The sequence below is a fragment of the Alosa sapidissima genome, chromosome 1 (assembly GCF_018492685.1).
Source record: "Alosa sapidissima isolate fAloSap1 chromosome 1, fAloSap1.pri, whole genome shotgun sequence".
NCBI lineage: Eukaryota > Metazoa > Chordata > Actinopteri > Clupeiformes > Clupeidae > Alosa > Alosa sapidissima.
Window position 1 is genome coordinate 20,942,884 of NC_055957.1, and position 22,116 is coordinate 20,964,999.

The 22,116-nt window shown below is 40.6% G+C and overlaps 2 protein-coding genes across 5 annotated transcripts; both read right to left on the reverse strand.

The window, feature by feature from the left end:
• Nucleotides 1-1,079: 1,079 nt before the first annotated feature.
• LOC121715638 lies at nucleotides 1,080-13,828 on the reverse strand. 4 transcript variants are annotated; one of them, XM_042101511.1, is made up of 10 exons: nucleotides 13,708-13,828; nucleotides 12,500-12,811; nucleotides 12,077-12,331; nucleotides 10,769-10,894; nucleotides 10,624-10,655; nucleotides 10,336-10,434; nucleotides 10,129-10,212; nucleotides 4,115-4,418; nucleotides 3,941-4,016; nucleotides 1,080-1,647 (listed from the first exon to the last, which is right to left on the reverse strand). In XM_042101511.1, exons 1-10 carry the CDS (start codon nucleotides 13,793-13,795, stop codon nucleotides 1,590-1,592), a joined length of 1,434 nt encoding a protein of 477 aa, XP_041957445.1. In that variant the 5' UTR covers nucleotides 13,796-13,828; the 3' UTR covers nucleotides 1,080-1,589. The 4 variants fall into 4 exon arrangements, with proteins under 4 accessions (XP_041957445.1, XP_041957452.1, XP_041957465.1 ...); XM_042101531.1 differs by having other exon boundaries at nucleotides 1,568-1,647; nucleotides 3,941-4,021; XM_042101518.1 differs by lacking the exon at nucleotides 3,941-4,016.
• A 5,462-nt stretch (nucleotides 13,829-19,290) lies between these two features.
• Nucleotides 19,291-21,836, reverse strand: c1h7orf25 (chromosome 1 C7orf25 homolog). The gene is made up of 2 exons (XM_042104936.1): nucleotides 21,708-21,836; nucleotides 19,291-21,086 (listed from the first exon to the last, which is right to left on the reverse strand). Exon 2 carries the CDS (start codon nucleotides 21,069-21,071, stop codon nucleotides 19,746-19,748), a length of 1,326 nt encoding a protein of 441 aa, XP_041960870.1. The 5' UTR covers nucleotides 21,072-21,086; nucleotides 21,708-21,836; the 3' UTR covers nucleotides 19,291-19,745.
• Nucleotides 21,837-22,116: the final 280 nt, after the last annotated feature.

The following is a 22,116-nucleotide window of genomic DNA, read 5'->3' on the forward strand; positions in this document are numbered from 1 at the left end:
GGGCCTACTTTACCACTGGTGAACCTTAACATGAGAGTGCAGAGGTAAACATTGCTGCCTACAACAGTCTTTGTCTCACAGAAATAAATCAGCTCTTACTGAACTTGTATGTTCAACTTTAAATGGGCTTCAGCGGGCTAAGACAATAGCCTGGGATCCTTTCCTGACCATGGGCGTAGGTTTAGGGTGGGACGCTAGGGACTAGTCCTAATCAATATTTTGAGATGACAAAAATGTCCCCACCAATATTTTAGCGAACTCCTTTGTGCTATTCCGACGGCCAGGATGACAGTAAAAGAAACACTGTCATTTGATTGGCTGAAACCGAAGGGGTTTATCTGACATGCACAACAGCGTCAAAGCATAGCCTAGGCCCATACTTCACTTTGTGGTGACACTGGCAGAAAAGTGAGCGAGTGTGTCGGTATAAGTTATCATAACAAAACATAAACTATGGTACATTTCCATACTCATAGAAATGAACATCGCGAGACACTTATCTCATCTATGATCTCATCCCAGAAAGATTTTCTTTGACTTTGACTTGTTTATTTGAACATTAATTTTATCTAATGACATAGCAAACATGATGAATTGAATCTACATATCCTTGCACTATGCAAAACTATTTTCCACTAGCCTAAAACCGTGAGACACACAATATTCAATATTATTCATGGCGTCAAGGTGGTGGGGGCCCCCAAACCAAATCATTTTTTTTTTTAAAAATCACAAAAGGACGACAAAAGTATCGAAAAGACGGCCAAAAGTATCAAATTCGAGATTTTTTACTTGCTATTGGTATTGAAACAATAATGTTGATATCGTGACAACAGGAGTTGGGGATGTGTCCCCACCAAAGCTGAGACCAAACCTACGCCCTTGTTCCTGACAGACCTGCAGAGTAAACTAGAATTGCATTTCCGAGGAACTGCAAGAGTGGGTTTGATTAGGTGCAGTTTGTCAAAAAGATTACAGCAGTATCTCATTTTTGAAAATCGGGCACACGGACCAAATGTTATCTGCATTAATGCAACATCCAATAAACCAAAATGCATGAATAATGCAATATGCCAGTGTTCAGTTATCTCGTTTATTTGCAAAGCACAAAAAACATCCATTCACTATACAACGATAACTCACAATAATGAATTACAGGCTATTTACCTTTTATTCTCTAATATAGTTATTTCTAGAAAATATTTCATATTTTACTGGTTCATCATGTAAAGTGACCTGATTTCATATTAAAGCAATATGCAACATAACCAAAACTGATACATTGTAAAACTACTAATTTATTGCAGTTGATGCAGTTTTCAGTGGAGTACAGTCATGTGGGAGGAGAGTGTGGGTCACGTGCTGTCCAGGGTTGAACACGGGGTTCGGCATAGTGGACACCTGGAGCTGGACTATTGTGATAAAATAGTCTTGTCCAGACAGAGACATTCTTGGCCCTACTGTGTGTATGATTCACAGACCAAACTACCGCTGCGTCCAGAGGACAATGTTGCCGTCTTGTATTTCTCTCAAATAGTAAGTAAAAAAAATGATTAATAGATCAGCTGTGGTCTCAACTCTTCCTCACTTTAGCATAGAGGCATAAGTCTGGCTGAGGGGGATCCTGCATGGAGCAGATGGTGGAGGCTGCAAAGAGACATAAAGAAACACATTAGCATTTGGTGTGATGGGGCATTACCAACTGGAGAGAGAGAGATTCAGAGAATTCTGCCCCCTACAGGCCACCCTACACATTACAGGAGTCAACAAGGCTGATGTATGGTTTTGTGTCAACTTGTCACCATAGCTGTTGTCTGTACACTGTAGTGAACCTTTCCAGTGGTGTGTCTCGCGTCTTTGCGTAGCACAACACCTAATGCTAGTTAAAGTACCAAACAGACTGCTGTGTTTAGATACAAATGTTATTTGTTTGGCCTTTGCCTGTTTTGTAAAAGTTACCGATGATTAGACACAGTATATTCCAACAACCTATGTTAGCAAGCAAATTTCAAAATGCAAAATTTCTACAACAGTCTACAAAGTAGTTATTTTAAAATGTTACTGAAAAATGCTGTTACACACACACAAACACACACACACACAAACACCACATGGGAGAGAACGCTTCTTGAAACTTTACATGTTTGTTGAAGACATGTTTGTTGAAGATTTAAGGGATAACGGCCGCCGAGGTGTCCTGTTATATTGAATTAATGGACAAGGGCGGAAGGCAAAGAACTCCCCGATGCGCAGCGGAGCCCAACTCCATTAATTCCGTATAACAGGATACCTCGAAGGCCGTTATTCCACTTATCACCCGGTTGCCACTATAGGCATTAGTCATGCCTTTATAGCATGCAAAGGAAACACGCAGCTCCGTGCTTGTTTTACAACTTTCTTTGGCCCTATAACAGCGATAGCATTGGACAGTTAGCTTTGTTGCGAAGCCTGCCTCCAGGCTCAACCGTCGTCCTAGGTTGTTATAGATAGATAGATAGATAGATAGATACTTTATTGATCCCCAGGGGAAATTCAAGGTCTCAGCAGCATACATACAACACAAACACATTCTTTAACAGCAGAAATAGTAATTAAAGTATATAATATAAAAACACAACTAAGCAGTAAGGACAGTAGAAGATAAAGAATATGCTAAATATACTAAAATACAAATTATACTAACACTTAATACAATATATAAAAATATACTAAAATACAAATTACAAAAATACAAATTATACTAACACTTAATCTAAATCAATTCTAAAAACAGTATCCACATAGTGGTGATTAATAAATCAGAGGCGCTTGCAATGACTGAGGCAGGGACTGAGCCTGTGATTCTCTGTGCATAGTAAGGTATGGTAAGGTGCTCTAAGGTGCTCTGTGTGAATGAGTGTCATGGTGGTAGTGCAATGGTGATAGTGGTCATGGTGATGGTACAAATGAGTAAGTCAACAGTGCAACAATGCAGAAATAAAGTAAAGTAAAGTCTATATGTCTATATATTTAACTATTTAAGAAAATGTATAAGTGTGGCCACAGTTCGGCTGTGGCATGGAGGGGGGGGGGGTTATGCATATAGCTCATGTGCTAATATAGCACGCAAACAGTGAGGCATAAAGACAGTGGTACAAGTGGCTAGTGGACAGACAGTACCAAACATGGAGGGGGTGAAGAGGCAGACAGACTATGCAGAGAAGTCTATCTCTCCTCTTCCCTTAAGTGAGGCATTGAACAGTTCAATGGCCCTGGGGACAAATGACTTTCTCAGTCTGTCAGTTGTGCAAGGCAGTGAGCGAAGTCTCCAGCTGATCAGGCTCTTCTGCTTAACAATAGTGCTGTGGAGTGGGTAGATAGATAGATAGATAGATAGATAGATAGATAGATAGATAGATACTTTATTGATCCCCAGGGGAAATTCAAGGGTGACACTCATTGTCCAAGATGTTGATCAGTTTGTTCAGGGTCCTTTTGTCAGATAGTGAAGTGATGCACTCCAGTTCAGCTCCCACTACAGAGCCAGCTTTCCTTACCAGCCTGTCAATTCGCCCCACATCCTTCTTCCTTGTGCTTCCTCCCCAGCATACTACTGCATAGAAGAGGACGCTGGCAACAACAGACTGGTAGAACATCCTGAGGAGCTTACTCCACACATTGAAGGACCGCAGCCTCCTCAGGAAGTACAGCCTGCTCTGCCCTTTCTTGTAGAGTGCATCAGTGTTGGCTGACCAGTCCAGTTTATTGTCCAGGTGGAGACCCAGATACTTGTAGGTGCTAACCACCTCCACATTGACCCCATCAATGTGGACTGGTAGCAGAGTGGGCTTAGACCTGCGGAAATCCACCACCATCTCCTTGGTCTTTGAAGTGTTAAGTTGAAGATGATTGAGTTACCATTCACAAGCATTGATATGAAATGGTGATTAAACTTTTTTACCAGATCTTCATACAGTAGGTGTCCTGTTTTTCAGAATTAATAGCCACCCGCACCAGCCAATCAGAAAACAGTATTTCTTCTCTCCGGGCGATAAAGTAAAAGTAACCAAATGCAATATTTGTTATTATAACCAAATGAACGTTTTATATTAAATACAGCATCAGTCACACTCACCCAGAACAGAGAGTCTGATCTCAGTCTGAACTTCTGTCTCTCCAGCACTGATCTCTCCTCTGTAGAGTCCACTGTCATTCTTCTGCAGGTTCTTCAGCTCCAGAGAGAAGGTCTCATTATTAAACTCTACTCTGCCTTTATGGGTGAATACTATAAGAGTGTCTTTGTGAGGTACATATTTCATTATTTTAACTTGGCCTAAGTGCCACTGTATGATATCTATACTCTCCCTCTCCAGCTGCTGGTGTTGCTGGAACTCCAGTGTGACAGATCCTCCAATTTGGCTGGACACAGCTGAAGCTGTCTGCACACAAACATACAGAATACATCTGGAGGGTATTCAATCAAGCAAGCTAAAGGCAAATCCTGGCTTATATTAATAATCCAATGCAATTCTGCAGGAACACAGCTGACAAAGTCCCCCCCCCCCATCCTATCTATGCATGCATTCGGTACACCTGCACTAACACAAATGTAAGGGGAATGGTTTTAGGCATGAAAAATATGCTGCACACACTGCATTTTAACAGAAGATTCTGTGATAAAAATAGACTTGTTATCAAATGAGTGTATCCTGTCCCCTAGTAACTCATCAACATCACAGCCCATGTTCTCTCACAAGTCTTATCCGAATGAGAATAGGGTCATTCTGTATCAAATCCGATAAGGTTGTTGCTGCACTGTCTCAGAATTTGTTCAACCTTGTCTATATCAAGAATGGGTCCCAAAATCAAGTCCTGTATAATATTTCTGTTCAAATCCCATGTGATTTTCAGACCTTGAAATTACTTCAGTTTTACAGTCTGAAAATCACATTATCTGGGAAGCAATGTTTTGCCATTAATGTAATGAAAAGTATCATTTATAGGCAGCCCAAATTTTGTAGAGTGGAATACAAACATGTTCTCAGTATGACTGAACCATTAAAAGTTTGCACAGCATTCTCACTAATTTACTACAAGGCCCTAGATTTGGACAAAAAGTACAAAAAGAGTGACATTGGTAGTATAAAGGTTTTAAATGCATTTGGTATCAATAATTATTTTTTTCTTATATTGTATTATGGTTATCCAATATTTGAGCTCTCCACATATAATGGGCTTGAACATTTTTAAGGATTAAACAAGGGGAGGTTGTGTTTTTCAGTAATTTTCAAAGGACCAAAATGAAATGTGGGGTAACTAGTAGGAACTTGAAAATCTATGTGAAAGTGTACAAAGTGCCAATGTTGTACTAGCCTGGAAAATCCAGACCCTGATAATCTAGAAAGATTAAGGGTCTGGCAAAGAATAATGTAATGGCCCAACTCAAGGGGCGGCAACAAGCATGCATTTAAAAATCTCACTGCACACAATTGGATAACACTAGACCATGTTTACTCTGAATTATTTTGGACTTTGACGCAATTGGATAACACTACGACCAATGTGTGCTGTCCTCCAACGTTGCAGCGCTGCCTTCATCAGTTTAGATGGTTTCCCGGAATATTGGGGTAAAAGTAACGTGCATCATTGCTCTTTGCCAGAGTGTCTCGCAGAGACAATTCCATTGTGCTCTCGCGATAACTCTGTATTTCCAGAGTAATGTTGTAGCCTACCGTAGAAACAGTCAAAATCATTGTTTTGCCTCAGGGACAAGAATGAAAATGTATTGGTATAAAATGGAAGCAGTGGAGGTTCCTGATGTCTGTTCAAAGGATATTTTCCCAAGGATTAATAGCTTAGGCTACTTCGGCCAATCGGTTACACAGTTTGCTAATCAATAAACAAAGCCTAGTTCACGTGTTGATTTAGACCTACAATAAAACCCATCTCTAAAATAGGCACTGCATTCTGAGTTTTTCATTCTAACTTAAAATAGCATTATGGCTTATTTTTTTTTCTAATTAGATATACATTTACGTTTTAAAATGAATTATGGTGCAGCCTCTGAAGAATTATTCTTGCAAGTAGCATATTTTAACATGCAGTTTTTGATTGTCATTACGCGATCACATTAATTTTGAGAGCTCTGATATACAGTATAGGTTTACATTTGCAGGTCATTTGCGTCCCACCTGTCATATGCGCCCCTCACTTGTACTGGGTTGATGCCACCTAAAATCTCACAGGCACACTTTAATTATAATTTCTGGCTACGCCCTTAAAGTAGCCTAATTTTTTTGTTTGTTTTAATTAGCCTAGTTGCCTGCTGTAGTTTTACTGGTCACCTTGCTATTTTATAGTTGTATCAGGTAGCTTAGTTATAGTGGATGGAATCTTGGCTTCTTCTTCTTATAACCTTTTCTTTTTACCTTTTCAAAAATGAATGCGGCTCTAACCGCTTAACGTACAGACATGTTGAAATAACCATTCTGTGGGTCTGGAATTGGACAAGAGAGTTATCATTTCCGATTTTTTGAAAAGTTTATACTTTTTGAGAAATAGGGGATTTAAAAGGTTAAAAAACATATTTTTCTCTCTTTGACATCACAAAGGGGGCTCATTTAGAAGGGTCGTAAAGTAATGAGTAATGAGTAAAAGGGTCCACCTGCATACAATCTGGCACTCCCTAAACTAGTCCTACACATCCTGTAATAAATCGCTTTTGAACCACACTGCTTTCACAATGCTCAATTCTCTTCAAGAAAGTTTACGTTCTTGGTGTCTCCTTCGTCCAACAAACTACGACGAAACGGACGTTTTCCTACCACACCCAATGTAAGTTACAATTAATTTGAAATGCGTATGTGACATCTATTTTTAATGACTCGGCTAGACAAGTAAGCAAGCAAGCTGGTTATACCTGTCATCGCTTAGCAATAAACTCATAGCTGCTACGTCTAGAGAGGATGTTAACGTTAAGTTTAACTCTAGCTAGTTTGACTTGATTATAGGCTTTGCTGTTAGATAAATATGTTCAACTGAACAACAAACTAACAACTGTCTCTTTTTTTCTCCCTTCTATTTCTGTTAGGTGCCGCTTCACTCTGCTACTGGATGGTGGAGGATCAGGCTGACTGCAACGGCTATGGATACTATACTGAATGGAAGGCAGGAAAGCAGAGCACACGTGAATTTCTAGATGAAGAAGAGTGAATAAATGCACTTGCTTTTCAAACTGATAAGTTGTCAATGGTTATTTATGCAAGCTTGTGTAGCCTAAACCAGACATACCTAGGCCTAGCCAAATTTATCCTGGCTGTAGATAAAGCACGAAATGAATTTCCCAATATTTTGACAGATTATTAGTGGTTTACTGAGGTTTAATATCAATTGAAATACCATTGAAATCACGTTGATCTTTAGTTTGGTTGTAATTTCAACATTGTTTCAATATTCATTTTAGTTGAAATACCATTGAAATCTTGATCTGTAGTTAGAATTTCAACGTTGCTTCAATATTAATGAAGGGCGCAAGAGTGATGTAGAATCAATGTTGCAATGCAATGTTGATTCAATAATTTAACGTTGACAAAGTAATGTTGATTTAACATAGATTCAATGACTAATTTTTATCTGGGTGCAGAACGAGCAGTCATCCACACCAACTGAAAGCCCCGTTTTGCAGGTAGCCTATTGCATTGCATACAATTAGGCTTTCTCTGAACTACATTTTCCAAATGCCAGCTTTCATGCTTGTGTCACAACTTCAGAATGGCTTGACATACATGCTTTAAATTTGCTGTGAACATTTGTATGGACTCAATGATGAAGTCAAATGTCAAGGTCAAACCCACCTTAAGTGTGATATCTCAAGAACGCCTGACACACAAGGTTTTTTGGTACGAGGGTTTGTATAAACTCAAAGATTAAAGGAGAATTTCGGTGTGATATTGACCTAAAGTGTATTGAAACATGATACCGAGTGTGAACGTATGTCTCATAGCCCATCTCGGCTTGTCCCCTGCACTCCAAAATCTGGCGCTAGTTAGCCGATGCTACCAACAGCTTTCCAAAAATAATTCAGTGGAAATGCATGGATTCCAGTTGCTGCTACTGGAAGAAACTGGAATCCATGCATTTCCACTGAATTATTTTTGGAATCTGATCCCTTATCATACCTGTTCATTCTTACTCGTTGCTCGACTTATCGTGACTAAATTCAAGATGGCTGCAAACGTTAAACTTCGTGAAGATACTGTCTGTATATATCGTCTTGTAAGTAAACTACCAGTGCTTTTTCAAAGTTCTCAATGTCTCGTTTTAAATGTCAGGGCCCTCGGAAGTCTACCAATGAAGTGTGGAGATGCATTGAGCCTCGTAAATGGGTGTAAAACAGGGATTTATTTGCATGGCTAGCCCGATGCCGAAGCACCACTACTGAAAAAGCTGTTGGTAGCATCGGCTAACTAGCGCCAGATTTTGGAGTGCAGGGGACAAGTCGAGATGGGCTATGAGACATACGTTCACACTCGGTATCATGTTTCAACACACTTTAGGTCAATATCACACCGGAATTCTCCTTTAAGTGATTCAATGTTTTCAGGAATCTCCCCACCAACATTAAGCCAGCAGCTTTCCATCCACTATTGTAATTCCTTTGGCATTACATTCTAGTTGACTTTACATTATCCTATGTGGGTCTAACACATTCAGCCATTTGGAACAGAAGAACACACCAGAATAGGCCTGTTTAGTAATCAGAATTTGATGGCCGCATTCCTATACTTATAAAAATGCAATGCAATGCAGAAGTAATCCAAATATTCAGAATACATTACTCAGATTGAGTAACGTAATGGAATATGTTACAAATTACATTTTTGGGCATGTATTCTGTAACAGAATACGTTTTGAAAGTATCCATCCCAACACTGGCAGTAGGCTATAAACTTTTAACGGTCTAATCATACCGAGAACATGCCTGTCTTCCAATCTACTAAGTTTGGGCAGTTTGGGCTAATAGTTTTCAAGATATTAATGCCCAAACATAGCCTCCTAGGTAAGGCATTTCTAAAAGTGTAAAAATGATACCAAATCAAGGGTGAAACAATGTATGAAAACTAGTTAGCTGTAGTGGATATACTGAGATGAAGTCTAGTTAGCTATGATGTAGTCTAGTTAGCTGTAGTGGGTATACTGAGATGAAGTCTATCGATGTACAGTAGTCTAGTTAGCTGTAGTTGGTATACTGTGATCAACCCCAAATGCTAATACCCATCCTTGCCTCTTTTAAGTGGGTATACTGAGATGGTGATGCATTTTAAGTGGGTATACTGCATAGCCCTGCGTATCATGTAGACTACACCACTGCTAGTAAATACATTACTCTGATGCAGGTTGACCATGGGTTGACCAGGGTTTGAATCTGAAAGTGTTGTGAATCAGAACAATTTCTGTAAATGTACATACTGTGTACTTCTTATGGTCATTTGATTGATTGGTCATGTGATTTTTGTATCCATGTGTACCCTGTGTGTGTCTTTGGTCTGTATGCAGTGTATCCATTGTTTATCCTTGAATGATTAGAATTCAGTAGGCACTGTCTTGGGACATTTTGTCTTATCCTCAGGTGTGACTCTCTATTGTATACACTAGGGAGCAAGGATGGGGGGAGCAGACGTCATATTGTCACCATTTGGCCATGAGCAAGTTGGGGTGCTAAAACAATATGTGGCCAGGCCTTTGAAGCTTAATTAAAGAATAATAAAGCTGACATGGCCTGATGACACAACAACAAGGGACCACATCCCCACACACCACACCTTTACATTGCATATTCATACTAGAGGTCACTCCTTCTTTTGTTTGTAACATAAGTTAGTATCAACCTTTGTATAGTTAGAGAATACTGGTGAAACCCATGATGGGGTGATACAAACATGCATCTCTCCCTTGAGGGGCACTGGCCCCTCATTGAAAAGAATAAAAGCCTGGATCCTGATATTCCATCGTCCTGAGTCTGAGTCTTAAGAGAAATATGGTAGTAAAAATATGCTATCAAATCCCAAACCTGCCTTTGCAAATTTTCGTTACTTTGGATAAAGTGTCTCCTAAATGCCAGTCACTTTACTTTTATTTGCAAATGTTTACCTGAGGAATGAGTCCTTCATTGCTGCTAGGGTTTTTGAGTGGATCCCGAGAGGATCTGTCTACATGAAGGGTTTTCAAACAGATCTGCAGGCAGATGAAGACAGGGTTGCATGGGGATATAAGGAGGCAGAGAGCCTCATTAAAGTACAAGCATATTCAACATTGAGTTATCAACATGATCCATTATATTGATGCAATATCACTCACCTCAGCATAGGGACTCTCCTCAGCTGTATCTGGCTGTCTATCCTGCACACTGTTGTATGTGGAGGCTACTGGATCAGCGGACCCTGGAGATGAAGACGGCTACAGACAGACACAGAGACACACCAGCATTGTAAGTCCAATTACTGACAGAGAGTTACAACAACAGACACTAGGTCTCATTCACAAATCTAATGCACTGAGAGCAGGTCTTTGTCCGGATTCCTATCTTAGAAATATCATTTCATATTTGTGGCTGTGACAAGATGAGGTCGGAAAAGTTCTGCTTACCGTGACCTCAGCGTATTCTGTTTGAGTTGGACCTGTAAGTACATGATGAATATCACTTCTCTTTCAAAGCCCCAATGAAGGTTGTATGATGCTACAAATGCCTCTGTGCCTGTAGAGATGTAGAAATGTAGGAATGTCTCTTCACCTGCTGCTGTTCCTGTTGCACCATCTCGGCTCCTTTGTCGATACACAAATATAGCAGCACCAGCCACGAACACTATAGCAATAGCTATGATCACAGGGATCACAATCATAGTTATGGAGGGAGTTTCTGAGGGTGTAGAAGGGAATGGAATAGAAATGTCATTGCCTTCATCACTCTGCACAATTGCTATACACACACTGTACATATACACACTACTTTACGTATTTATATTATTAGAAATATTATTCTCATCATGATTTAATGAGAATAATTTATTTTAACTATAATTATTAGGGCTGTCAATCGATTAAAAAAAATAATCTAATTAATTACATACTCTGTGATTAATTAATCTAAATTAATCGCATATATAATTTTTGCTGTGAAAGTATTTTAAATATTTAAATTCAAATGAATCATTGATTAATCAGCATTAGTGACATTAAAGTTCAAAAACTCTTTTATTATTATTTTCACTGTTCAAATAATGACCATAATAATCTATGATATGACCTAATATGCTGAGGAAATAAATTCAACAGTGCTTTGGGAAGAAGTTTTTTTTTCACATACAAGGCATTTCAGGCTACAGATATAACCTACAGTAGGGGACATAATGAAAATACATTAACACTCCCCTCAATGTCAACACTTATTTCTTTGCATTGATTTGCGATTATAGAGTTGATGAACTCCGGTGATATGCAAATTCCTGGCTGCAGACATTGCAGAGGACTTTATTTTCAACACTTTATTTTTATCAACACCATCAGGCCATTTTTTAAAAGTAAATGTTCCAATCAATGATCCAGGCAGCACGTTTTCTTCTCTCTCCTTCATTTTACAGTCTAAGTTTTACTGAATAGAACGGCTCGGGGTCAAAGGTCATACGGAATCGATTAATCTGCACTCATTTTTTTAATCAGTTATTTTTTCTCAAATTAATTAATCGAAATTAATCAGTTATTTTGACAGCCCTAATAATTATTATCATTTGTGTTATTTCATTGTGACTAGTGTGCTTTTCATTGTAATAAATAAATCCTGATTTCATTTTCTCCAGCCCTGATACACAACATCCTCTTCTTCTTCCTCCTCATCATGATCATTGTTATAATCACATAATCACTCTTACAAATATGCAGTGGGAAGAACGCTTATTTCAAATCATTCTGTTGTCTCAAAACTTTCACATTGTTTTGAGCAATCAACTTAATGGACAAACTAAAATGTATTTTGAACTGAACAACTCTGTTCTGTGTTCAGCTCACTGCTCCAGATAATGTCTTCTAAACATCTCTTTCTTACCTGCATCACTTGAACACAGAGGTTTCATTTCCAAGGTAGCAAGTTTCCAGCTGACTGGGTTGCTATAGTTACAGATGACAACACCTCCTCTGACAGAGAGGGTGAGGGTGGAGTCAGTGGAGGCTTCTCCCTCCGGAGAGCAGCTGCTGCTCTTACAGGTGGAGGTCAGAGAGAGGTCACGACCTCTACACATCACGGTCATGTTAGAGGAGTCACTGCTGGAGACAACAAACATGATAGGAGCCTCCACTGGATCTGAAACACACACACACACACACACACACACACACACACACACACACACTCACACACACACACACAAACACACACACACGCATTGTGCCTTATGATAGAGCTGGATAAAATTGATCTGATCAAAGCTGATCTTTTTTTAAAGTTTAACACAGCATCAGTCACACTCACCCAGAACAGAGAGTCTGATCCCAGCTTTAACTTCTGTCTCTCCAGCACTGATCTCTCCTCTGTAGAGTCCACTGTCATTCTTCTGCAGGTTCTTCAGCTCCAGAGAGAAGGTCTCCTTATTAAACTCCACTCTGCCTTTATGGGTGAATACTATAAGAGTGCCTTTGTGAGGTACATAGTTAATTATTTTAACTAGGCCTAAGTGCCACAGTATGAAATCTACACTCTCCCTCTCTAGGTGCTGGTGCTGTTGGAACTCCAGAATGACAGATCCTCCAGTTGGTCTGAACATAGAGGACACAGGAGACCCAGCTGTGAAGAGACAGAGGTTGTGTTCAGCTCCAATTAAACATAAGCAGTGGTGTACTGAAAACTGTTGATAGGGCAAGTGCAGCTGAAAAGGTCATTCTTTGCAGTGCATGCATGGCATTCTGAATATGCATTGTGGGAAATGTCATATTAGTCAGCTGAACTGTAACATTAGTTAGCACAACTTCAATACACATGTTTTGGCCGTCGAAATTGAGACACTGGTGATGGGCTAGGCGTGATTGTCTATTTTTGTTTTTCATGGCCTGTAATGCTGTAATTTGGCCCTTTGAATACAATTTTGGTTGTGGATTGTGGTCTCTACTTTCTATTACTTAGTTACACTTATGAACAACATCAAAGAGAGAAAATAGTTGACAGATGAAATACTGTTATCATATGCAGTACAAAGTCACACTACTGTGTACCTCTTCTACTTCATGTAGACCGCTGCCTATATAAGTCTGCCACCCCGGTATAGGGGGGATAAAAAGCACTAGATTACGAGCACTGTTTGATAATTCCATGCAGAAATGGACATCTATTCTCTAAAAATTATTCAAGTTGACAAGGTCTGCAGAGCATCATAGATGTAGGAACAGTCAAATCCAAACAAGTCCAGATAATTAGAACAATTAATCTCTCTGCAGGATGTACTGTAGATATTACAACAACTAACCTGTCTGTAGGATGTAGATATTAGAACAACTAACCTGTCTGTATGATGTATTAGAACAACTAACCTGTCTGGAGGATGTAGATATTAGAACAACTAACCTGTTTGTAGGATGTATTAGAACAACTAACCTGTCTATATATGTAGATATTAGAACAACTACTGTCTGCAGGATGTAGATATTAGAACAACTAACCTGTCTGTAGGTATTAGAACAACTAACCTGTCTGTAGGATGTAGATCACAAGAAATTGCAAAGTAGAGATATGCATCTCCATTTTACTGTGTGAGAAACAACAAGTGTGTTTCATTCTAAAACAGGAAACATTATACTGAAACTAACAGGAAATGTCATGACCTACTATAGTATGTGAGAAAGAGATGCTAGCTGTGGTCAAATGGGGCCCTTGACTAGAAATAGCACAGCACAGCAGAGAGACGCCAGACACATTTCATTACTGGGAGGAACAAAGTCAACCACGTGTCATCCCATACAGGAACAGAGTCTCAAACACGGAATCTGCAGAGAGAATGGCCCAGCTAACACCACCGTGAGAGAATGGCCCAGCTAACACCACCTTGAGAGGCAGAGACCTGAGCTCAATTATCCTCTAAACATCTAAACAGAAAGATGAAAACTCCACAGACATAAACATGATCAGCAGATGACACTTGCTCAAATAACCTAGATAGAAAGATAACCCCCCTACCCCCTGTCCTAAAATGAGTAGGGGGGGAATCTATCTTGGACTAATCATGGCCTTTCTCTTTCTATTCCCTTCATGTCTCACTTCCTAAGTGTCCGAAAGCATCACAGTTCTGTCTAAGATGAAGAGGACATTAAGCTAGTGGTGTTGAGATCCAGCCTGATGTGTTGTCCAGCCAGAAGTGCTTAATGTATCAAAGGTGCAAATGCAGTCTTGGGACATCAGGAGGGTCAATGACAATACGATGCAAAAAAAGTTTACCATCCAGTGACCATGCCAAAATGTGCACTTTATGATCCGCAAACGCCTGATACTACATTCTGAATAATGACCAAATGTCTTTTGAAGTATTGTGACATTTTTGTCTTAAGAAGAGAACAGTGACTCTGGATGAGGTATTGAGCCCGGTCTCATCTTTTTGCTGAGCACAGGGTCTTCAAAGTGTCTTTAATTGTCATGTAAAGGTATAAAATTGTACGATATCAATATTATTAATTAAAATATTAATTCTTACGTTCATATGCATGTTTAAATCCTAAATACAGTAGAATATGCATTTGGTCTGAAATACATTTATATTTTATTTATGTTAACACTCTTAACATAAATGTAATACTGCTTTGACAAGTAGCCATTCAAATTTGCTAGTCGGTATTGTAGTACTTTCTTTCGAACAGTGCAGATGTATCTCAATAATAAAACTGTAGATCAAGCACTGATAACTGATACTAACTTAATTTGTGGAAAGCCTCTGTATCAACAGTAACACCAGCATATCAAGCCGAGGCAAAGCGTGGTGGGTCTGAACAGCAGTACTGAGCTCATGGGAAGACCTAGAGCATGATGAAAATACTTCAAGCCCATTGGCTGGAGAGAGGTGTTAGATAAGCCCCACCTTCAGCTTATTCTAACTTCCCCTATTACAAAGTGGTGCTCTAAACCGAAGTTTTGGAGAATGGTGACCTAATCTACAGTCACTCTCACAGATGTTTTGTTCATCAGTTCATAAAATACATAAAGAATCATGTTCATGTCATGTTTTTATGTTAATAGTTAATTAGCCTAATACAACTATCTTTATATAACAATATTGTTAAGATCGCATTATATACCATGGGAAAATAACAATTATTGCAGGAGACAGGAGCAGGATCATTTGTCTTCATTGGGTGGTTGTGTTTCATGAGGATTCACACAACGGTCATTGTAGACCAAAATGAGGCTACAGGGTACACAAACCATAGGATTGCTGTGTTCTATGCATTCGCCAGTAGATGGCGAAATCACATTGATGATATAGTTAGTGTATCCCTTAGACTCCTTTTGGTTTTCACAGGTGAATAAGGGCCACTGTGCATGAGCTGTGTTATATGGAGTTTGCCATCCCACCACCCCCACCGACCCCCCCCCACCCCCGGAGCACCCCAGGGGACATGGCAAAATGCCATATAACACGACGACGTGACACCAACATCACGTGACGCCTCTGATGAAGGCTACAGAGGCAAGGTAGCCGAAACTTGTCAGGTACACAAAATTTTACCTTATTGGCTTGTACAGAGAAACAGTGAGACATATTAAAAAATGCTGTCTGAATAATATGCAAATTTATACAGCAAAGGCAAATATTGCTGAGCATCATGGACACATATAGGGTTTAGAAGGTCAGGGGCTATCACTCTAGTGCTGCACCACACACACACACACACAGACACAGAGAGAGGGACAGACACACACACACACACACAAAGACACACAGTGCCACTGCTCCCACCACACGCATCACACATTGGCACCAAAGGACAAAGGGGGTACCCAAATTTAGCCAATAAATAGTAGCTTTACTGCTGCAAACTGCTTTCACTCTTCCTCAAGACTGTTTACAATGTCAAAATGCGATGTTACATGGATGATATTTTGGGTCCTCTTACCATGTAGCAAATCTAACTTTACTTACTCAACTTAATTGGGAATGCATCTTGTGTACACAGGAGAGAGACAAAGAGAGTGACAGATTGCAACTGGCTTGTCATTGTGTATCTCCTTATTAATATAAGACACTTTTAAAAGGAAATTTTGAAGGCAACAACGAGGTTGCGACTTGCGAGGCCTTTTATTTTACTTTAGGCGTATATCATTCATCACAACAAACTAAAAAACATTTTTCTTTCTCACATGTAGGCTAGACTGCAGACTTGCTGTCCAGGGTTGAACACAAGTACTGCACCTGGAGCTGGACTGTCGTGATAAAATAGTCTTGTCCAGACAGAGACATTTTTGGCCCCTCATATGATTCACTGACCAAACTACACTAGGTCTAGAGTTTGCCATTTTGTTCCATATAAATGAAGAAATCAAGCTAAGAAATCAATCCTTTTACGGTTTGAGAGTAACCGGAAGAAGACAAGAAAAATGTTTAATTTTGCTTTGCTTGTAGGCCTTCATTTAATCACAATCACAGGAGATGTATGATGTGCATGTGAACTGCAGCAGTGGCCTCATTCTGCAGCTCTGGTGTAATGTCTTCCTCACTATGGCATAGAGTATGAGTCTGGCTGAGGGGGATCCTGCATGGAGCTGGTGGTGGAGGCTGCACAGAAACACATCAGCATTTGGTGTGATGGGGCATTACCAGAGAAAGAGATTCAGAGAATGCTGCCTCCTACACATTACAGGAGTCAGCAAGGCTGATTTATGGTTTTGTGTGGACTTGTCACCATAGCTACACTGTTGTCTGTACACTGTAGTAAAGCTTTCCAGAGCGGTATTTTACAAAGGCAGAATTAAGAAATCCAAGATAAATGATAAAGCGAGGCTTCACATAGCATGTTTAGTTACAAATGTCATTTGTTTGGCCTTTGCCTTTTTAGTAAAAGTTACCGATAAATAGACACAGTATATTCTGTCAGTATGTTCTATGTTAGCAAGCAAACTTTCCACAAACTGTCTACAACGTATAAAGTAAAATGTTGCTAAAAAATGTTATATACACAGTACACACACACACACACACACACCACATGGTTGAGAATGCTTCTTGAAACGTACCTGACATATTTGTTAAAGATTGTAAGAGTAACCAAATTAATATTTATTATTATAAGCAAATGAAAATGTTTCATATGAAACAATATTATTGCATCAGTCACCAGTCCCGGCGTCATGGAGGGGCTTTGGGGGGCCGGGCCCGTCCTGGAAGTCATCTGTGCCCGCCCTGGATGAGCTTGGCTGCACCAACCAACCCCACTTCCCCAATCCCATGGATTGATTTTGAACACTAATTAAATGTAGGCCTAGTGTATTAGCAAGTTAGAATGACCAATCTGACTTAAGTTATCGGAGGATGACTGTTGTAATTGGCACAATCGCTTTGTAGACAAATATATTTGGTCACATGCAGTCCACAGGGTTGACTGCATGAGATACCTTGGTCAGACATAATATCATGATTATCAAGAAGTGAGACATTCTTTCAGTAAACCGGCTGTACTTGGAATAAGCAGTGTTGCACTTTTCATTTTTCTGTTACTTTGAGACATTCTGTTTTGAAAACATGCTTGAAACGTCATGTGGAGAGACCATTTAGCATATCTGAGACGGAGGCATCACTGTCTGAAGTATCATCTTGAGATCAATAAGACCTGCATGTTTACTCATCTGTGGATAACAAGCCCTACAATCCATATACTTTGCTTTTTAATTGGTGTGTATGTGACTGTCTAAACTTGAAGGCAGCTTATCTCCAACAGCAGACTATACACTTTGTTGTAATGTAGGGTTTTAAAAAATAAAGATGATTTCAGTGTGAAGTTTTTCTTTATATATAATCATAGCACATCTGTAATTTAAGTATATATACTCTTTTGATCCCGTGAGGGAAATTTGGTCTCTGCATTTATCCCAATCCGTGAATTAGTGAATCACACTGCACACAGTGAACACACAGTGAGGTGAAGCACACACTAATCCGGGCGCAGTGAGTGCAGCCTGCAACAACAGCGGCGCTCAGGGAACAGTGAGGGGTTAGGTGCCTTGCTCAAGGGCACTTCAGCCATAGCCTACCGGTCGGGGTTTGATCCGGCAACCCTCTGGTCACAAGTCCGAAGCGCTAACCAGTAGGCCACGGCTGCCCCATTTAAACATGCTTCAATTAAGATTCACTTATTCAAAATTTTCCATGCAATCTAAGTGTTAAGACTTTCAAGTTTAGTATTAAAATTAGATGTTAGATGCTGAACATGAACATGACACTGTCCCTTTTGGACCTTTGCACTGGTCAATGCTCTCCCTGGAACATACGCAGCTCTAGAAAAAAAATTAAGAGACCACTGCACATTTTTCTGATTTCATCCTATGTACGGTTGCTGAGTGATATTCAAAAGAGTTGACGTACATATTCAAATTTGCAGTGGTGATTCTGAATATGACCGTCAACTCATTGAGAAAAATGTGCAGTGGTCATTTTTTCCAGAGCTGTATGGTGTATATGTGACTGTTACCAAAGACTTTCTAATGAGGAGACACAGCACACAGCATCCTCCAAAGAAATGCATGGGGTTAGTTTGTAACGCCAATACGGCTGTTGTCTACACATATCCCACCCCTTCCTCGGCAAAACGTCGACATGTTAATACATTGAGCCAATCATGTGGTGTGATGTGAATACATTGAGCCAATCATATGGTGTGTTGTGAAGACATCGTGCCAATCATTTGTTGTGAACTCGCCGCTGGAGCAAGATTGGTGTCGTGAAGGCTTGCGCACGCGCATTTCTGCCGAATAGGACGCCCGATGAGTGCCCAAAAAGCGTTGCAATATGGCCGCCGAGTGGAGGGACTTGCCTAAAAGGACTTTGCTGTTACTAGCGTACATGACATACAAAATTATTTACAGATAACAGTGCCACCTTGTGGTGGGCAGCCTAACATGGTAGTTAAGCCTAAGATTATAAATGTTGATTCATTCACTGGTATCTAAACACTTCTGAACCCTTTTGAAAGCAAATAAATCCTCAGAATAATCTGTATCCTACGAAGCACACACTACCAGGACAGCCACTTTGCTAGCTTTAATAAAAGAAGAGACGAAAAGACATAAACCATGATTTACTGAATGAGGTTTATTTACTTTTATGGTACATACAAGCATCATCTGATATATAGGTAAATAAAATACATGACATGGCAATTGACACATCTGATCAGACTGTGAGATCAAGATTGACCTCGAATATTTTAATCTGTGAGCAAATGACAATGACTTCACACTAAATAGGAATAGGAATCTGATGCTCTTTTATATTTAACAGGCTTGATTACCAGTTTATAGTGCTGGTCCAATTCTCTTTACTGAGATGGTCAAGCCTATTTAATCAAATCAACAGCTCATTTATTTGAGGCCTTTTTTCAGGGGAGGCCGTATTCCAAAAAAAAAAAAAATATATATATATATATATATTCAAACCTTAAATAAATCTACTCCAATTCTTTCAGCCAGCAGTGTTTGAGTTCACCCACAACCACAACCATCAGGCAACTCCAGCTTGTTCCCCCTCTCATAGAGGGATGGCTCTCCACTCTTTCCCCTCTGTAAGAGCACGAGGTTGGTGGATGAACACACTATAACGGACGCCCTGGTTGGCTGCAGCCCTCACAAAGCCGCTGTTGGCGGTCATGGTGACTGCGCGTAGTGAGTCTCCCGTTCCAAAAATCATGAGGGACCTCGGGTTCACCTTGGAGCTCATGACCAGGCGGTTTGTGCGTTCCGAGGGCTCATCAGGCACCACGGTGAGACGGGCAAGCAACTCATCCGCCCTGGCCTTCTCTCCCGGTCCGCCAAGCGTGTCCAGGATCACGCGGAAGTCCTGCACGGCTGACTGGCAGGCGAAGAGTTCCTTGCCTTGCATGAACTCCTCGAGCTTGGGCAGAACCTTGTCCTGCCGCTCCTGGGCGGCCTGCTCAGTCAGCACCTGCTCCTTGAAGGCGAAGTGGCAACGGCCGTGGCTTAGTGAGGACACGTAGGTGATGAGTGTGGTGATGTCCAGGTTGGCCCTGTTGCACACGTCCACCTTAACTTCGGTCGGGAAGGACAAGCGAGCTACAATGGTGTCTCTGTCCACACGAGTGTGCGTCAGCTCACCATCTCCCCCATCTTCTTCGTCATCATCGTCATCACCACCCTCCACCACCTCCTCCTCCTCCTCTGCAGGTTCATTTTCAAGTCGTTGCTCATCTTCACTGCTGCTCCCTTCCTCTTCCTCTTCTCCATCGTCTTCCCCAATTAAAGTATTCACAGCGACTATATCTCCCCTCACAGAGATGCCCATTTCCCTGAGGCGATCCGCCATGGGGCTGGACACGCCGTTATAAAATGCAAAGATGATGTGAGGGTTGCTATACTGCACTGGCTGCTGACGACTGGCCTCAAGGAAGTCCTCGGCCTGACACACAACACTTTTGTCCCCGTACTGGCCTCGGCCCTGCCATATGTTGTGCAGTGCCTCTGCCTTGCGCCCAATGGCTTTGATCCAGGTATGTCCATTGTTGGCCACCACGTCTACTACCAGGGTCTGCTTCTGCCCATCCGGACCTTCGTAAGCAAACACATGGAGTACGCTCACCACCCCTTCTAGGCTCTCAGCTGACTCAACAATGGCTCTCAGGTGGGTGAGATTTGTGCTCTGCAGATGAGATTCCTTGATCTGCACCTTGCCAGCCTCAACCTTCTGTAAGAACTTGAGCTCAGCTCGAAGCTTGCTGCACAGCTTGGCCCTGCCTTCCACATCTCTGGTTTGTCTACTGCACAGCTGGTCTACACGCTCCAGAAGCTCCTTGGCCACCCTGATCCGGTCCTGTAACGTTAGCAGACACTGGGTCGCCATCGCTGTTGCATCATTCTGGAGTACATGGGAAACACAGAAGGAAAAAAAAAAAGAGTACAGTAAAAGTGGTTGAGGGCAATGTTAAAGTTAAGCCAACAAACTGACATGAACACACGTTCAATATGGCAATACGTTTATCACACCTGTTATATCATCAACCAGGTGGGTAGTCACTTTTGGCTGACTGATGACGTTAGATGTTTTACCCTAGGTGATAGCTAACGTTAATTTACCATTAACATAACCTCAACTCCAACGAGTATCACCACATATGATTTTTCATATGGAATAGCCTAACGTAAACGAATCCATAATAGCACATGCTGTTACTCTATTCGCTTTGAATAAAGGTACATTTGTCGATGACACCTGGTTTTGTACTGGACAAGTTGGTTGCTACTGTCCAGCTAACACGGGCAATCTAGCTAGCTAGACTGGCTAACTTAGCTAATACGTGGACATTGCATTGCACAGCAAGACAGCCGACCGGCTAACGATGGCTAATGCTTTTAACATTTGATTACGACATACTTGATTATAACTACAAACACACAGCCATACGTTATCATATGCTGTTAAGTTAACGCCTCTGTCAATAAGTTGATATATCATGCTGTGTAGAAAGGTATAACTTACTCTCTATTAAGATGAGTTTGACCATTTCCAGCTCACATTTGGCTTCCTCCACTAACTCTGCGACACTTTAGCACATCTCTACTTTCCTCGGCAAGGTTGCATGCGCCACCTGTCTTGGAGGAATGGAATTACTTTTTGGTTGACAAAAGTAAAAACATGTGTGCGTAAGGTTGCATTTAGTATCAATGTAAGCCTATAAATAGAGTAAATAACTAATGAAAAAGATATGAGAAAGATAAGACATTTTTGAAAGTTAGGGCAATTCCATGTGCACTTCGCAGCTTTCACATGATGTTTGACATTCTCTCACAAATTCTCTTTATTTTCTCAGAGGAGCAATTTGGTTTAGCCTACTGCAAAGAATAAGCACCAATGCACTCATCACAAACTAGCAAAAAGATCATAAATA